Source organism: Dioscorea cayenensis, chromosome 5, assembly GCF_009730915.1.
Source record: "Dioscorea cayenensis subsp. rotundata cultivar TDr96_F1 chromosome 5, TDr96_F1_v2_PseudoChromosome.rev07_lg8_w22 25.fasta, whole genome shotgun sequence".
NCBI lineage: Eukaryota > Viridiplantae > Streptophyta > Magnoliopsida > Dioscoreales > Dioscoreaceae > Dioscorea > Dioscorea cayenensis.
In genome coordinates this window covers 23,242,739-23,255,245 of record NC_052475.1, presented here as the reverse complement: position 1 = coordinate 23,255,245, position 12,507 = coordinate 23,242,739, and the positions used below count along the sequence as shown (strand labels likewise).

The 12,507-nt window shown below is 40.0% G+C and overlaps 1 protein-coding gene across 1 annotated transcript; it reads left to right on the top strand.

Annotated features, from left to right (window-relative positions):
• Nucleotides 1–6,838: 6,838 nt before the first annotated feature.
• LOC120260130 (ABC transporter C family member 10-like) lies at nucleotides 6,839–11,482 on the top strand. The gene is made up of 10 exons (XM_039267570.1): nucleotides 6,839–8,347; nucleotides 8,441–8,761; nucleotides 8,842–8,928; nucleotides 9,020–9,616; nucleotides 9,694–9,858; nucleotides 9,936–10,445; nucleotides 10,532–10,837; nucleotides 10,919–10,982; nucleotides 11,065–11,304; nucleotides 11,388–11,482. The coding sequence occupies exons 1-10, from the start codon at nucleotides 6,854–6,856 to the stop codon at nucleotides 11,480–11,482; spliced, it is 3,879 nt and encodes a 1,292-aa protein (XP_039123504.1). The 5' UTR covers nucleotides 6,839–6,853.
• Nucleotides 11,483–12,507: the final 1,025 nt, after the last annotated feature.

Below are 12,507 nucleotides of genomic sequence, written 5' to 3'. Positions count from 1 at the left end.
CAATGTTCAACACAATAAGACTAAATGTTCAAATGCCCAAGAAATGAAAAAACACATAACTAGTCAGTCTGGTGCAAGCACAATTCTCCCCCTTTGTGACATAATTGATGCCGAAGTCTTCATGAACTGTTGCAAGCTTTGTTATACCATCTTCAGCAACTCCCCCTATCTTCAGGATTCCTGGTCTTCATCTCCCCCTGAGTCGTGGCCATCGTCTTCTCTCTTCTTTTTCTTCTCAAGAATTTCCAGGCGAGATAGAATCTTCTGCTTCTGTCGGGCAATGATGAACAATTCTGCAGATAATGCTCGTTGCCTCCTCTCCACATCTTCTAGTTGCTCTTTCAACATCTTCTCATATTCTTCTTCTACCAATAGATTTGCCTCTTCTTCATCTTCAGGCATTGATGGTGGAGACACCCTTCCTACAGGTAAATCAATTTTCTTACCTGGGCTGAATAGTTTTCGAGAAATCTTGACTTCTTCATCTGCAGTGATCGCTTCTCCCTTCACGAGTTGTACTCCATGTTGTAACAAATCATGTGGCGGTGCAGGGATATCAAGTGATGTTGAAGAGTTTGAACAGATCGACTTCTTTAACAATATTCTGGAAGATTAGCTTTCCCAGATTAAACTTCTTCCCAGTTCCAATAGCAAACAACAATAGAGCAAGCTCCTTCACTATGCTAGAATTGTGCGGGGCTGGTAACCAATTCTGAATGCCAAGTCTAAACAGAACATTGTACTTGGCCATAAGGGTGGATGCTGGGAGTCTTGTCTCTTCTCCCTATGACTCTGTCCTTCCTCCAGTAATCTCTTTCAGAACTTCTTCATTCAATTCAAGCCCTTCTTCATAGTTTCCCTTCACCTCTGGTTTAAACTCCAAGAATTTATTCAGACAAGTGGGAGTAAAAGGGATCCACTTACCTCGAACATAGACTCTAGTGATCCCTTTGTCAGAGGGCAGCAAATTACTGTAAAATTCATGCACTAGAGCTAAACTATAGCTTTCTGGAAATGTTGCAGACTTGTATAAACTTCTTTGTTGCAGCAGCTCAGTTAATCCATACTTCTCAAAAGCTCCTTCATCAATCATCCTTTCAACCACAACTCCTCTCCCTTCAACAGATTCAAACTTCTTCTTGGATGCTTTATCACGAAATCTGTCTTCATCACTATCTTTTGCCTGTTGGGTTGCTTTCTTCTTCTTTTCTTTCTTGGAGCTTGCTGATGGTTTCTTCCCTTGTTTTGCTATTTCAGTACACCTTCTCTTTTGCCTAGGGGAAGCTTCTACTTCGGGATCAGAGAAAGACTTTCTTTTGGACTTGCTAACCTTCTCCCTTTTTACGGATTTTTCTTTTCTTGGTGGGCCTTCTTTTCAGACACTACTTTCTTCCCTTTAGCAATCTGGGCAACATGGTCTTTGAGTGGGATCTCATCAAAACTATGTGAACTTTCTGATGTTGCAGGAGTTGTTGTAACTTTGTGCGATGATATGGTCGATGTCTATGGGTGCTTGACATATCGGTGTAGATCACCCGAACTTCACTTAGAATAGTAGCGACCTCTTCTTGACACTAGTGGGAGCATCGTACTTCTTTCTCCAACAGTTTCTTCTACTTGTGCTCGATGCGCTTTTTACTGCGACATCTTCATCCCTAGCCTGTTGGTCTTACGAACCTTCTCCCTCTGGAGCAGATGGTGGAGTCCCTCCTGTTCATCTTCCTCCGCTCTCGAACATAAGCACCGGAAAAAAACTCACGAACCCATCTCAAGAGATCATCTACGTCTTTGACACGAAGGCAAATCTTGAGGGCGATGTTCCCGCTTCTCTTACTTCAGCATCCTGAGAAGAAACATAAGGGACAATCGCTTTCTCCAAATCTTCTGATTCTTCTCTCTTTGGTGGGCTTCTTCCAGAATCAGTCCCTCTCATCCTTACTTCCGCAATTCGGGCAGCAATTTCTTGTGGGATCGGTGGAGCACGGCGGGCCATCCTCTTCGTCCTTATTTTTTTCTCATCATCTTCGTTTCTTTTCTTCTCTCTCTCTCCTGATTTCAAAAACAATCTTTGGAAACAAATTGAGATATTAGGGTTTTTATGCCCCCATTAATTAGTTATAACTTCCAAGGCACCTTTTTCAAAAATCTCTTTTCAAAAAAATAATCCCTCTCCTTTTTTTGAATATTTTTTTATTTTCCCTCCTTTTTATTTCCCTTTTTGTGTTTACTTTGAGAGACATCAAGAGATTTTTCACTCCTTGGAGTGTTTTTGCTTATTGACTTCATAGGGACCTCGGTCAACATATTGATTGTTGTACCATAATGTTGTACACTGTCGATTTATCACCATCTTCAAACTGAACTGGAGGACTCTTCTTCTTCTCTCGGTACTTCACCTTTTTCGAATCCACAATTTCTTGATTACAATAGTCTTCCCTCGACTTTTTTTAATGATTGCTTGTTCATGTCCAATTATTCTTCCACTTTTTCAAGTCTTCTTTCAATTTGTTGCACTTGGGTCTTATGTGGCGGTTTCTCCACAATGAAAGCATGTAGGCACTTCACTTTTTGGTTCTTCCCTTGCTTTGACTTGTTTTTTTCTTTTAATGTTTTTGTTGGGCGATTGACTTGACAAACACAACTCCCGAATCTTCCGTCTTGACACTTGAGCTTTCTCCAATATACCCAATACCATGTCGGGCTTTACTAGTTCTTCCAACTGATAGAATCTCGTCAAGCTTGGCAGTACCCTTGTTCATGGAGTCTAAGGTCTTCTCATCATTGAACAGCTTTTCTTTACATATACTCAACTCTTCCTCCAAGCATTGGTTTTGCAACATCATATCATTATATCTGTTCATTATGAGTTTATAGCTTGTGAGAAGATCATTTTCTGTTACCTCATTGTACTCACTATCAATTTCGAGTGGATGTTGTAGGCGATGTTGCAACATATTCTCGCAACAGCGTGGATCCATTCATCATAGCGAGAAAGGGACGTATGATGGTTGCTCGGACTTCCTTCATCGTCTTCTTCGATGCTACCATCCCGAGTCATCACTCCATCTAGCATTCGGTGATTTTTCCTTTCTTTTCGAGAGTATTAGCACAATCGGCTTGATAGTGCCCAAAGCCTCCACATTCTCTACACTTGATCTTCATGAGAGCGATCTTCAATTTCTTCCTTTTTTTGTGATGATCTTCAGCTTCTTCCTTTTCTTTATTTAGATCATCTTTTCTTTGAAATTTCTTGCCTTGTGTCTTGTATTTTCTGACCATCTCACGTAGCTTTCTTGTTAGGAGAACAACATCATTATCATCTTCATCTTCATTGTACTGCTTTCAATAGCTTGTTGTGGTTCTTTTTGCTTTGTTGCTTCAACTTTTTAAGGCTATATCTTCTACTCTTCTTTTCGAGGATTGAGGTTCATCTCATATGCTTGCAAAGACCCCATCGACTCGTCCGGGCTTTCATAGTTGAGATGTCTCTTGCTTCTTCTATTCTTGAGATTTTTTTGCATCAAATCTTCTTGGGAGAGATCTAAGTGTCTTCCGGACTAGCTTCTTATCCCGAATACTCCTTACCGAAATGGTAGGCCCTGATTTGCTATGTCCATCAATTTTGCATTGAACATGGCTATCGTCTCTTCTTCTCTCATCCTGAGATTCTCGAACATAGTTGTTAGCATTTGGAGTTTAGATTCTCTTACCAAGTTGGTCCCTTCATTAATGGTTTGAAGAATCTCCCAAGCTTTCTTGGCACTCTCGCATGTTGCAATATACTTGAAATGGTTCTCATCAACACCTCCAAAAATTGCATTGAGAGCTTTTCCATTAGCATTAGCTTTGCGCATGTCTTCAACACTCCAACAGCTTTTCTTCTTCATGATCACGTTCTCATCTTCATCAACTAAAGTAGGAGAAGACCATCCTTCTTCTACAGCAATCCATGCACTATCATCAATGGACTTGATAAACGCCTTCATGCGTGTCTTCCAATATGGATAGTTAGATCCATTTAGCAACGGTGGTCGTGTGACGGAAGCTCCTTCTTTTCCGGCCATCAATGGAACTTGTTAGGACCTCGCCAACTTTGAAATCAAAGTGAAAACGGTGACCAAATCTCTGATACCACTTGTTAGTTCCTCCGGTGTGGTTTGTGGGTATTAGGTAACACTTAAGCACTCATAGAAGTCTCACACAAACCAATAAAGAAAGAGACACAAACAAACACAAGGAGACACACAACGTTGGTAACCCAGTTCGGCGTCCACTCGCCTACGTCTGGGGGGCCAAGCCCGGAGATAAACAATCCACTAAAAGAGGTAAAAATAGATGAGTACAAACACTTGTCACTCACACTCTCAACAATAAAGATCACTACCCTCTCTAGATTGTCTGGTGCTCACACACTCTCCTCAAAGAGTCACCCAAGAGTCACACTTACAATCTACGAGCAAAGTAGCTTATATAGACGCCTCAACGTCCCAAATATAGCACATACCTCTTTTAGAATCTCCGCGGCTACTAATTTAAAAACCTGCCGAAATTAGCTGTTGCAACTCCTGTTGTAACATAAGTTGCAACATGGCCCTGATTGCTGACTTGACTGAGTTCTGGTTACGTCGCGGATGACCTCAAGACCCATCAACCTCCCGGTCATGCTTAGTCCGAGTCGATGCAGCCAAATCTCCCGATCCCGACTGCCGGCAACTAGCTTACCTTCTCAGTTCCTCATCACGCAGTCCCCTCGCAAGGGGCGCACGTCCTTGTGCGTCTTCATGAAACTTGCCAAACTTAGTCTTCAATTCACCTAAATTTGGTCTTCAAAGATTCTCCAAACTTGATCTTCAATTCACCCAAGTTTGGTCCTCAAATCTTGCCTTCAATAGACTTCAATCAATCTTCATCAAGGATTTTTCAAATCATATCTTCAATTAGTCTTCGTTCATACCATGAATAGATCTCTCTTTAATTAAGCTCCACCATATTTAGTCTTCAATCATATCTCTCTAAGTATGGTCTTGATATGATCTTGTCTTCATGTTTCCAAGAATAATTCCACCAAGATCTTCAAGATAGCTTCACCATGATCTTCAAGATATTTGGCTCCATGTTAGAGACTTACTAAAAATAGCTCCACCAAGATCTTCAAGATGTTTTTCTTGCACTCCAAGTCTTTTGCCATGTCACCATGCTTGCCACATTATCAATTATGCTTTGTCACCTTATTTGCCACGTCACTTGGTCTAGGTGTCAAATCATGCCAATAAATAGTGCGGTTGCACTAACAGTTCCCTTCTCTAAGGATTTGTGGTTTGGTTCCTGTGTTTGGGCCACCCCTGGTGGTTCTGTGTAGTTTAGTTGTTTTTCTTCTTTCTGTTTTGCTTGTGCCCCTAGTGAGTTGTGTCTGGTTGTCTGTTGTATCTTCTCTTTTTGCTTAATGTTAGTGGTTTATCGACCTTTTCAAAAAAAACCAAAAGAAAAAAAACAAATATAATCTACTGGACTTTCTTCACACATGTTTTCAAGCTCCCTGACCCACCGCAGTCCCTGCATGCCTTGTGGGGGCAGTGGAGATCCCGTCTCTCCTCTCTTGAGAGAGAGATTGGTGACCTCATTAGTAGAGCTATAATCTGGAACATTTGGTTGGAAAGAAATGCACGCATTTTTCATAACTCTTTTTCTGACTATCCTGCTGTGATTGTTAAAATCATTCTCATGATTTTGTCGTAGATTGATGCAGCCCCAGAAGTGGAGAAAGCGCGACTGGAAAACCCAGCTGCTACAGCTAAACGCAGTTTGGATTTCCTTAGACAGCACCCAGGTTCAGGCGATGAGTGAGTAGTGGAGGTGGTGGTAACGAGCCCCGTTTGTTTGATCGTAGTTGTGTTTTGTTTTTCCTTTTGTTCCCGGAGGCTGTGCCCCCTGGGTTTTGTTGTTTTGTTGTGTTGTGAGTGCATTTTACATTGTACGAGGCCTTTGTTGTTGTTGTGTTGTTGTTTTGTCAGTCTTCCACTTCTAGTGGACTGTTTCTGTTGTTTTGTTCTTCCTTTCTAATGCAGGTGGTTTATCCACATTTTTCAAAAAGTTTTCCTTTTCTTTGCTTTTCGTAGTTGTCCTCGTCTTTCATTTGTAGTTTTTCTTTCTTTTGTTCAGTTCTGTACTTTATTTACTTCTCATAAATAAATAGCTGGATGAGCTCGTTATCTTAATAAAAAAATTACAATTATGCTCTGGATGCAGTGACAGGAAAGAAAAAAAAGGAGTTGATTGGAAGAAGAACCATGGATGTTGGTGCAAGTAAGGATGATTCTAGGACGTAAACAATATCTTTGCCTGTTTAAGCTTCTGTCAATCTTACTAAATTCTTGATTTCTTATCAGGTGTTGGCCAAACAATTCAAGGTCTAAGAAGCCTCTTAGACTCATCCAATTTCATGAACTATTTCATCATCTCCATCAATGCAACCCTCTTTGTTGTGCTCCTTACAAAACTTATTTATAAAGTTTCATCAAGAAAGAACAAGGGGCAGTCTCTTTTCTACTTAAATTCATGGTTGAGAGTATCTTCTGCTGTGTATAATGGGCTCTTGGGAATGATTTATCTCGTCTTTGCGATTTGGATGTATGTTGAGAGACCGAATAACCATCCCAGGCTATGGTGGTTAGTTGTTTTCTCCCAAGGCATTACACTGGTGCTTATTGTAGTTGTTGTGAGCATCAGAACTAGTGTTCTCGGTTGTGCCTTTGATAAGATTTGGTCGGAATTTGCGACAATATCTACTTCCATTCTTTGCATTCATTCCACATTAAACATAATTGCAAAGAAGCAAAAATGGACTGAATTTTTCATGGATCTTTTATCCTTACCCGGACTGATATTATTGCTGGTATGTGCCTTTATAAGCCCAAAGACTGACGAAGATGACTGCAAAAACATCTACGATGGTCTTCATCAGCCTGTGTCGGATTGGGATGCTAGTGCTACTCCTTTTGCCAATGCAGGATTCATGAGTAAAATGTCATTCTGGTGGTTGAATTCTCTGATGAGAAAGGGCTGTGAGAGACCTCTAGAAGAGAAAGACATGCCATTGTTGCATGAGCCTGACAGAGCGGAGAGTTGCTACAATGTATTTGTGGAGCAATGGAATAAGCAGAAACAAAATAAACCGTCGGCTTCACCAAATTTCTTATGGACAATAGTCTCTTGCCATAAACAAGATATATTAATGTCAGCTTTCTTTGCTTTACTGACGATACTCAGTAGTTTTGCAGGCCCTGTTTTGCTTAAAGACTTCATCAATGTGGCATCAGGGAATCGATCTTTCAAGTATGAAGGTTATCTGTTGGCCTTGGTGTTGTTCATTGCGAAGTGTTTGGAATGTCTATCTCAAAGACAATGGTATTTCAGAACAACATTGTTAGGATTAAAGGTGAGATCATTGCTAACTGCCGTTATATATCAGAAGCAATTCAGACTGTCAAATTCTGCAAAATTGATCCATTCATCGGGCAAGATCATGAATTATGTAACTGTCGATGCTTATAGGATTGGAGAATTCCTGGTATGGTTCCATCACACATGGACGGCAGGCCTCCAGCTCTGTATTGCTTTGATAATTCTCTATAATGCAGTGGGTCTTGCGATGATTGTGGCTTTCTCTGTCGTTGTACTCACTGTGCTTTGCAATGCTCCGCTTGCCAAGCAGCAACACAAGTTTCAGACAAAACTCATGGAAGCAGAGGATGAGAGGTTGAAGGCCATGACAGAGGCTCTGATGAATATGAAAGTTCTGAAGCTTTACGCATGGGATGCTCATTTCAAGAAAGTTATTGAATGTATAAGATCAGTGGAATGTAATTGGCTTTCTGCATTTCAGCTCAGAAGAGCATATACTACTTTTCTCTTTTGGTCTTCTCCAATATGGGCTTCAGGTGCAACTTTTTTAAGTTGTTATCTTATGCATGTTCCTCTTAATGCCAAGAACGTGTTTACTTTTGTCGCCACATTGCGTCTTGTTCAAAATCCAGTGAAATCAGTTCCCGATGTTATCAGAGTTGTGATTCAGGCAAAGGTTGCATTTTCCAGAATTGTCAGATTTCTTAATGCTCCTGAACTGCAGGATGAACATGAAAACAGGAATTGTGCTTCAGAACTACAGCAACCGATAATCATCAATTCGTGTGGGTTTTCTTGGGATGGCAACGTGTCAAAACAAACACTTAGAAATATAAACTTAGAAGTTCATCCGAGGGAGAAGGTTGCAATATGCGGTGAGGTTGGTGCAGGGAAATCGACTCTATTAGCAGCAATTCTTGGTGAGATTCCAAAAGTAGAAGGCACTGTAAGTTTCTGTTTCAAATTTTCATTAAATTCTTGTCTATTGGTTTCAATTCTTCTTGAGTTTACTGAAAATTCATTTTTACTTGAAATACAGATTAATATTAGTGGAAAAGTAGCATATGTTTCTCAGTGTGCATGGATCCAAACAGGAACTGTTCAAGACAATATCTTGTTTGGGTCACCAATGGACAATCAAAGATACAAAGAAACAATTGAGAAGTGTTCTTTAGTCAAGGACATTGAGATGCTACCATTTGGTGATCTCACTGAGATTGGAGAAAGAGGGGTGAATTTAAGTGGTGGCCAAAAACAGAGGATTCAGCTCGCCCGAGCCTTATACCAAGACGCAGATATATATCTCTTGGATGATCCATTCAGTGCGGTTGATGCTCATACTGCTACCAGTTTATTCAATGTATAATGATAAATTCAATTATTTCGTTACCTTTTTAAACTCATCTTCTGAATAGGTCTGAGAGTATTCATTTGTCGCAGGATTATGTTATGGGTGCTTTGTCAACAAAGACTGTTCTACTTGTTACTCACCAAGTTGATTTCCTTCCTGCAGTTAACTGTATCTTGGTTAGTCCCTTACAATTTGAATTCCATATTATGATAAACTTTCTGTTCTTTCTATCCAAGATTAAAATGTCACCTTTTATGCTTTCAACAGCTGTTATCTGATGGAAAGATTCTTGGTGCTGCTCCTTACAATGAACTATTAGCTTCTAGCACAGAATTTCAAGACCTGGTTAATGCTCACACTGAAACAGTCGGTACTGAAAGGCTTGAAAAGGTTGCTTATCGAGAAAGAATTAGAAGTTCATGGAGGAAAGTCAACCATAGTTTCAACGGTGACCAGCAAAATAAGGCAAATGAATCAAAAGTTGATCAACTGATTAAGAAGGAGGAGAGAGAAACTGGAGATGCTGGATGGAAGCCTTATACCTTATATTTGAATCAGAACAAAGGATTTTTTTATGTTTCACTCTCAGTTCTTTCTCAGATAATATACATAGCTGGACAAATCTCACAGAATTCATTGATGGCTGCCAATGTTCAGAAACCTCAAGTTAGCACGTTGAGGCTGATCTCAGTCTATTTGGCAATTGGGTTCAGTATTTCAATCTTTCTGTTCACCAGATCATTGTTCATGGTAGTTCTTAGCGTCCAGTCATCGAAATCTTTGTTTTCTCAGCTATTGAGTTCTCTCTTAAGGGCGCCTATGTCATTCTTTGACTCAACTCCTACGGGAAGGATACTTAGTAGGGTATGAAACTTCAAATCCATCGAAACAAATCTGCATGTTAACTTGGTACTGATGTTGAATTCTTTCGTCTGAAACAGGTCTCTTCAGATTTGAGCATTGTTGATGTTGATGTGCCGTTTACTCTTATCTTGAGCATCAGTGCCACCTTGAATCTATACTGCAACCTTGGTGTATTAGCTGTAATTACTCCACAAATCTTGTTTGTTGTCATACCGGTGATCTGTGTTGCCATTATATTACAGGTAAAGTAAAATTTATCTCTAATTCATTTATTTTTATTAAATTTTATCATATATTGAGTCTTTACTTTAATGTTCAGAAGTACTACTCTGCTTCTGCAAGAGAGTTGATGAGAATCTATGGCACGACGAAGTCCCTTGTAGCCAATCATCTTGCTGAATCTCTGTCAGGAGCCATGACAATAAGAGCGTTTAAAGAGGAGAATAGATTCTTTGCTAAAAGTTTGGAACTCATTAACAAGAATGCAAGTCCATTCTTCCTTAATTTTGCATCAACTGAATGGCTAAATTTGCATTTAGAAATGATGAGTGCAGCTGTTCTTTGTTCATCAGCCCTTGTCATGGCTTTACTTCCACCAGGGACATTCTCTCCAGGCTTTATTGGAATGGCGTTGTCTTATGGTCTCACATTGAGCAGGGCCCTCCTGTCTGCTGTTCAAAGCCAATGCACAGTTGCGAACAAAATCATATCCGTTGAAAGACTAAATCAATACATGCATGTTTCAAGTGAGGCTCCAGAGGTCATCGATGGAAACCGGCCTGCACCTAATTGGCCTTATGCTGGTAGAGTAGAACTTCATGATCTCAAGGTACTTGTGTAAGATCGAATTGTACTCTGATATTCTACATTGTTTCCATGGTTTTGATTCTGTTTGCAATGTCTTCATTGATTCAGATAAGGTATAGACCAGACTCCCCACTTGTGCTACAAGGGATCAGTTGCACATTTGAAGGAGGTCACAAGATTGGAATTGTTGGCAGGACAGGATGTGGCAAGACAACTCTCATAGCTGCATTGTTCAGGCTTGTAGAGCCAGCAGGTGGGAAGATAGTAATAGACGGGATAGATATCTCGAGCATTGGACTCCATGATTTGCGGTCTCGGTATGGTATCATTCCTCAAGATCCAACACTCTTCAATGGCTCAGTGAGATACAATTTGGATCCTTTAGGACAACACACAGATACAGAGATATGGGAGGTACTATTTATGGCTGCTATTTTGTGGATCTCTATGGCACTTGTACATGTTCCATTCATTTATCTTCATGTTTTTTTGAAGGTTCTTGATAAATGCCAACTCCGAGAAGCTGTACAAGAGAAAGAAAAAGGCTTGGATTCACTAGGTTTGTATTAACGACATACTTAAAAATCTCATTGGTTGATGATTTTTTATTATGTTTCTTTGTTCTAAAATTTGTTGTACAGTTGTTGAAGATGGTGCAAATTGGAGCATGGGGCAACGCCAGTTGTTCTGTTTAGGACGAGCACTATTGAGGCAAAACCGAATTCTTGTACTTGATGAAGCCACGGCATCGATCGACAATGCTACTGATGCGATCCTCCAAAAGACAATTAGAACAGAGTTTGAACACTCCACTGTCATTACAGTTGCTCATAGAATCCCTACGGTGATGGACTGCACAATGGTGCTTGCTATTAGTGATGGTAAGTGTACATTTTATTTAATTTTCCTTTTTTGTACTGTGATTTATCCTGGTGAAAAACTTTCTTTTGATTAATAAATTCAGGGAAATTGGTGGAGTATGATGAACCAATAAACCTAATGAAGACAGATGGATCGCTATTCGGAGAATTAGTGAAGGAGTATCATGTCAAACTTTAAATTGCCTTTATTATTTTTTAGTACATGAACTGTAAACTTTGGCTTGCTTAAGCCTCTCCTAGGTTCTTATTCGGCACTTGGAGGGTTATGCAAGGTAAACTTAAAAAAGGGTGTCATTTAGGTTCCTATATATAAGCAAGTGAAATTCAATTTAATTTAATTTTTAATTTTTAATTTAAAAAAGAGTTTTCAAAATTGTCCCGAGGAGGACTTGAGTTGTGAGCTGGCGCTGCACACTGAACTGAGCGACCTCCTTAAGAAAGAAGAAATTTATTGGCGTCAAAAGTCAAGAGAAAAATGGATTAAAGAAGGAGATGAAAATACGAAATTCTTCCATGCTTTTGCTAATTGTTAAAGAAACCGTAACTACATCCCTAGAATTATCAGAAATGGCATAGTTGCACGGGAAATGTGGAGATTGGGAAGGTTTTTACTAATCACTTTCGTTCCTTCTTTGGTTCGAAGAATGACTCCCATTTCCTTTTTGATTGGAGCTTCCTCCTGCGTAATAAAAACCTCCCCGACTTATCTTTTCTGGAGGCTCCATTTTCGAAGGAAGAGATTAAATGTGTTATCTTTGAAATGGGGACGGACAAAGCGCCAAGGCCAGATGGTTTCCCTATTTCTTTTTTTCAAAAATTTTGGCCTATTGTGGAGCGTGATATCCTCAAGCTTTGTTTAGACTTTCAGGAGGGGGTGGTTAAGCTGGAAAAACTAAATTGGGCCAATATTGTGTTGATCCCCAAGGTCGACGCCCCGGAAGGTCCTGCTGATTTTAGGCCTATCAGTTTAATAAACACCTCTTTCAAAAATCCTTTACTAAAATTTTAGCCACAAGGCTGAGTAAGATTATTGATCTGCTGGTTGAGCGGCAACAATCTGCGTTCATCAAAGGGCGTTTGCATTATGGACAACATTTTTGCGGCCGAAGAACTCATCTTCAGCCGCCAAAAAAGGAGGTTGCAAGGCTATATCCTTAAAGTTGATTTCGCTAAAGTCTTCGATATGGTGGATTGGGACTTCCT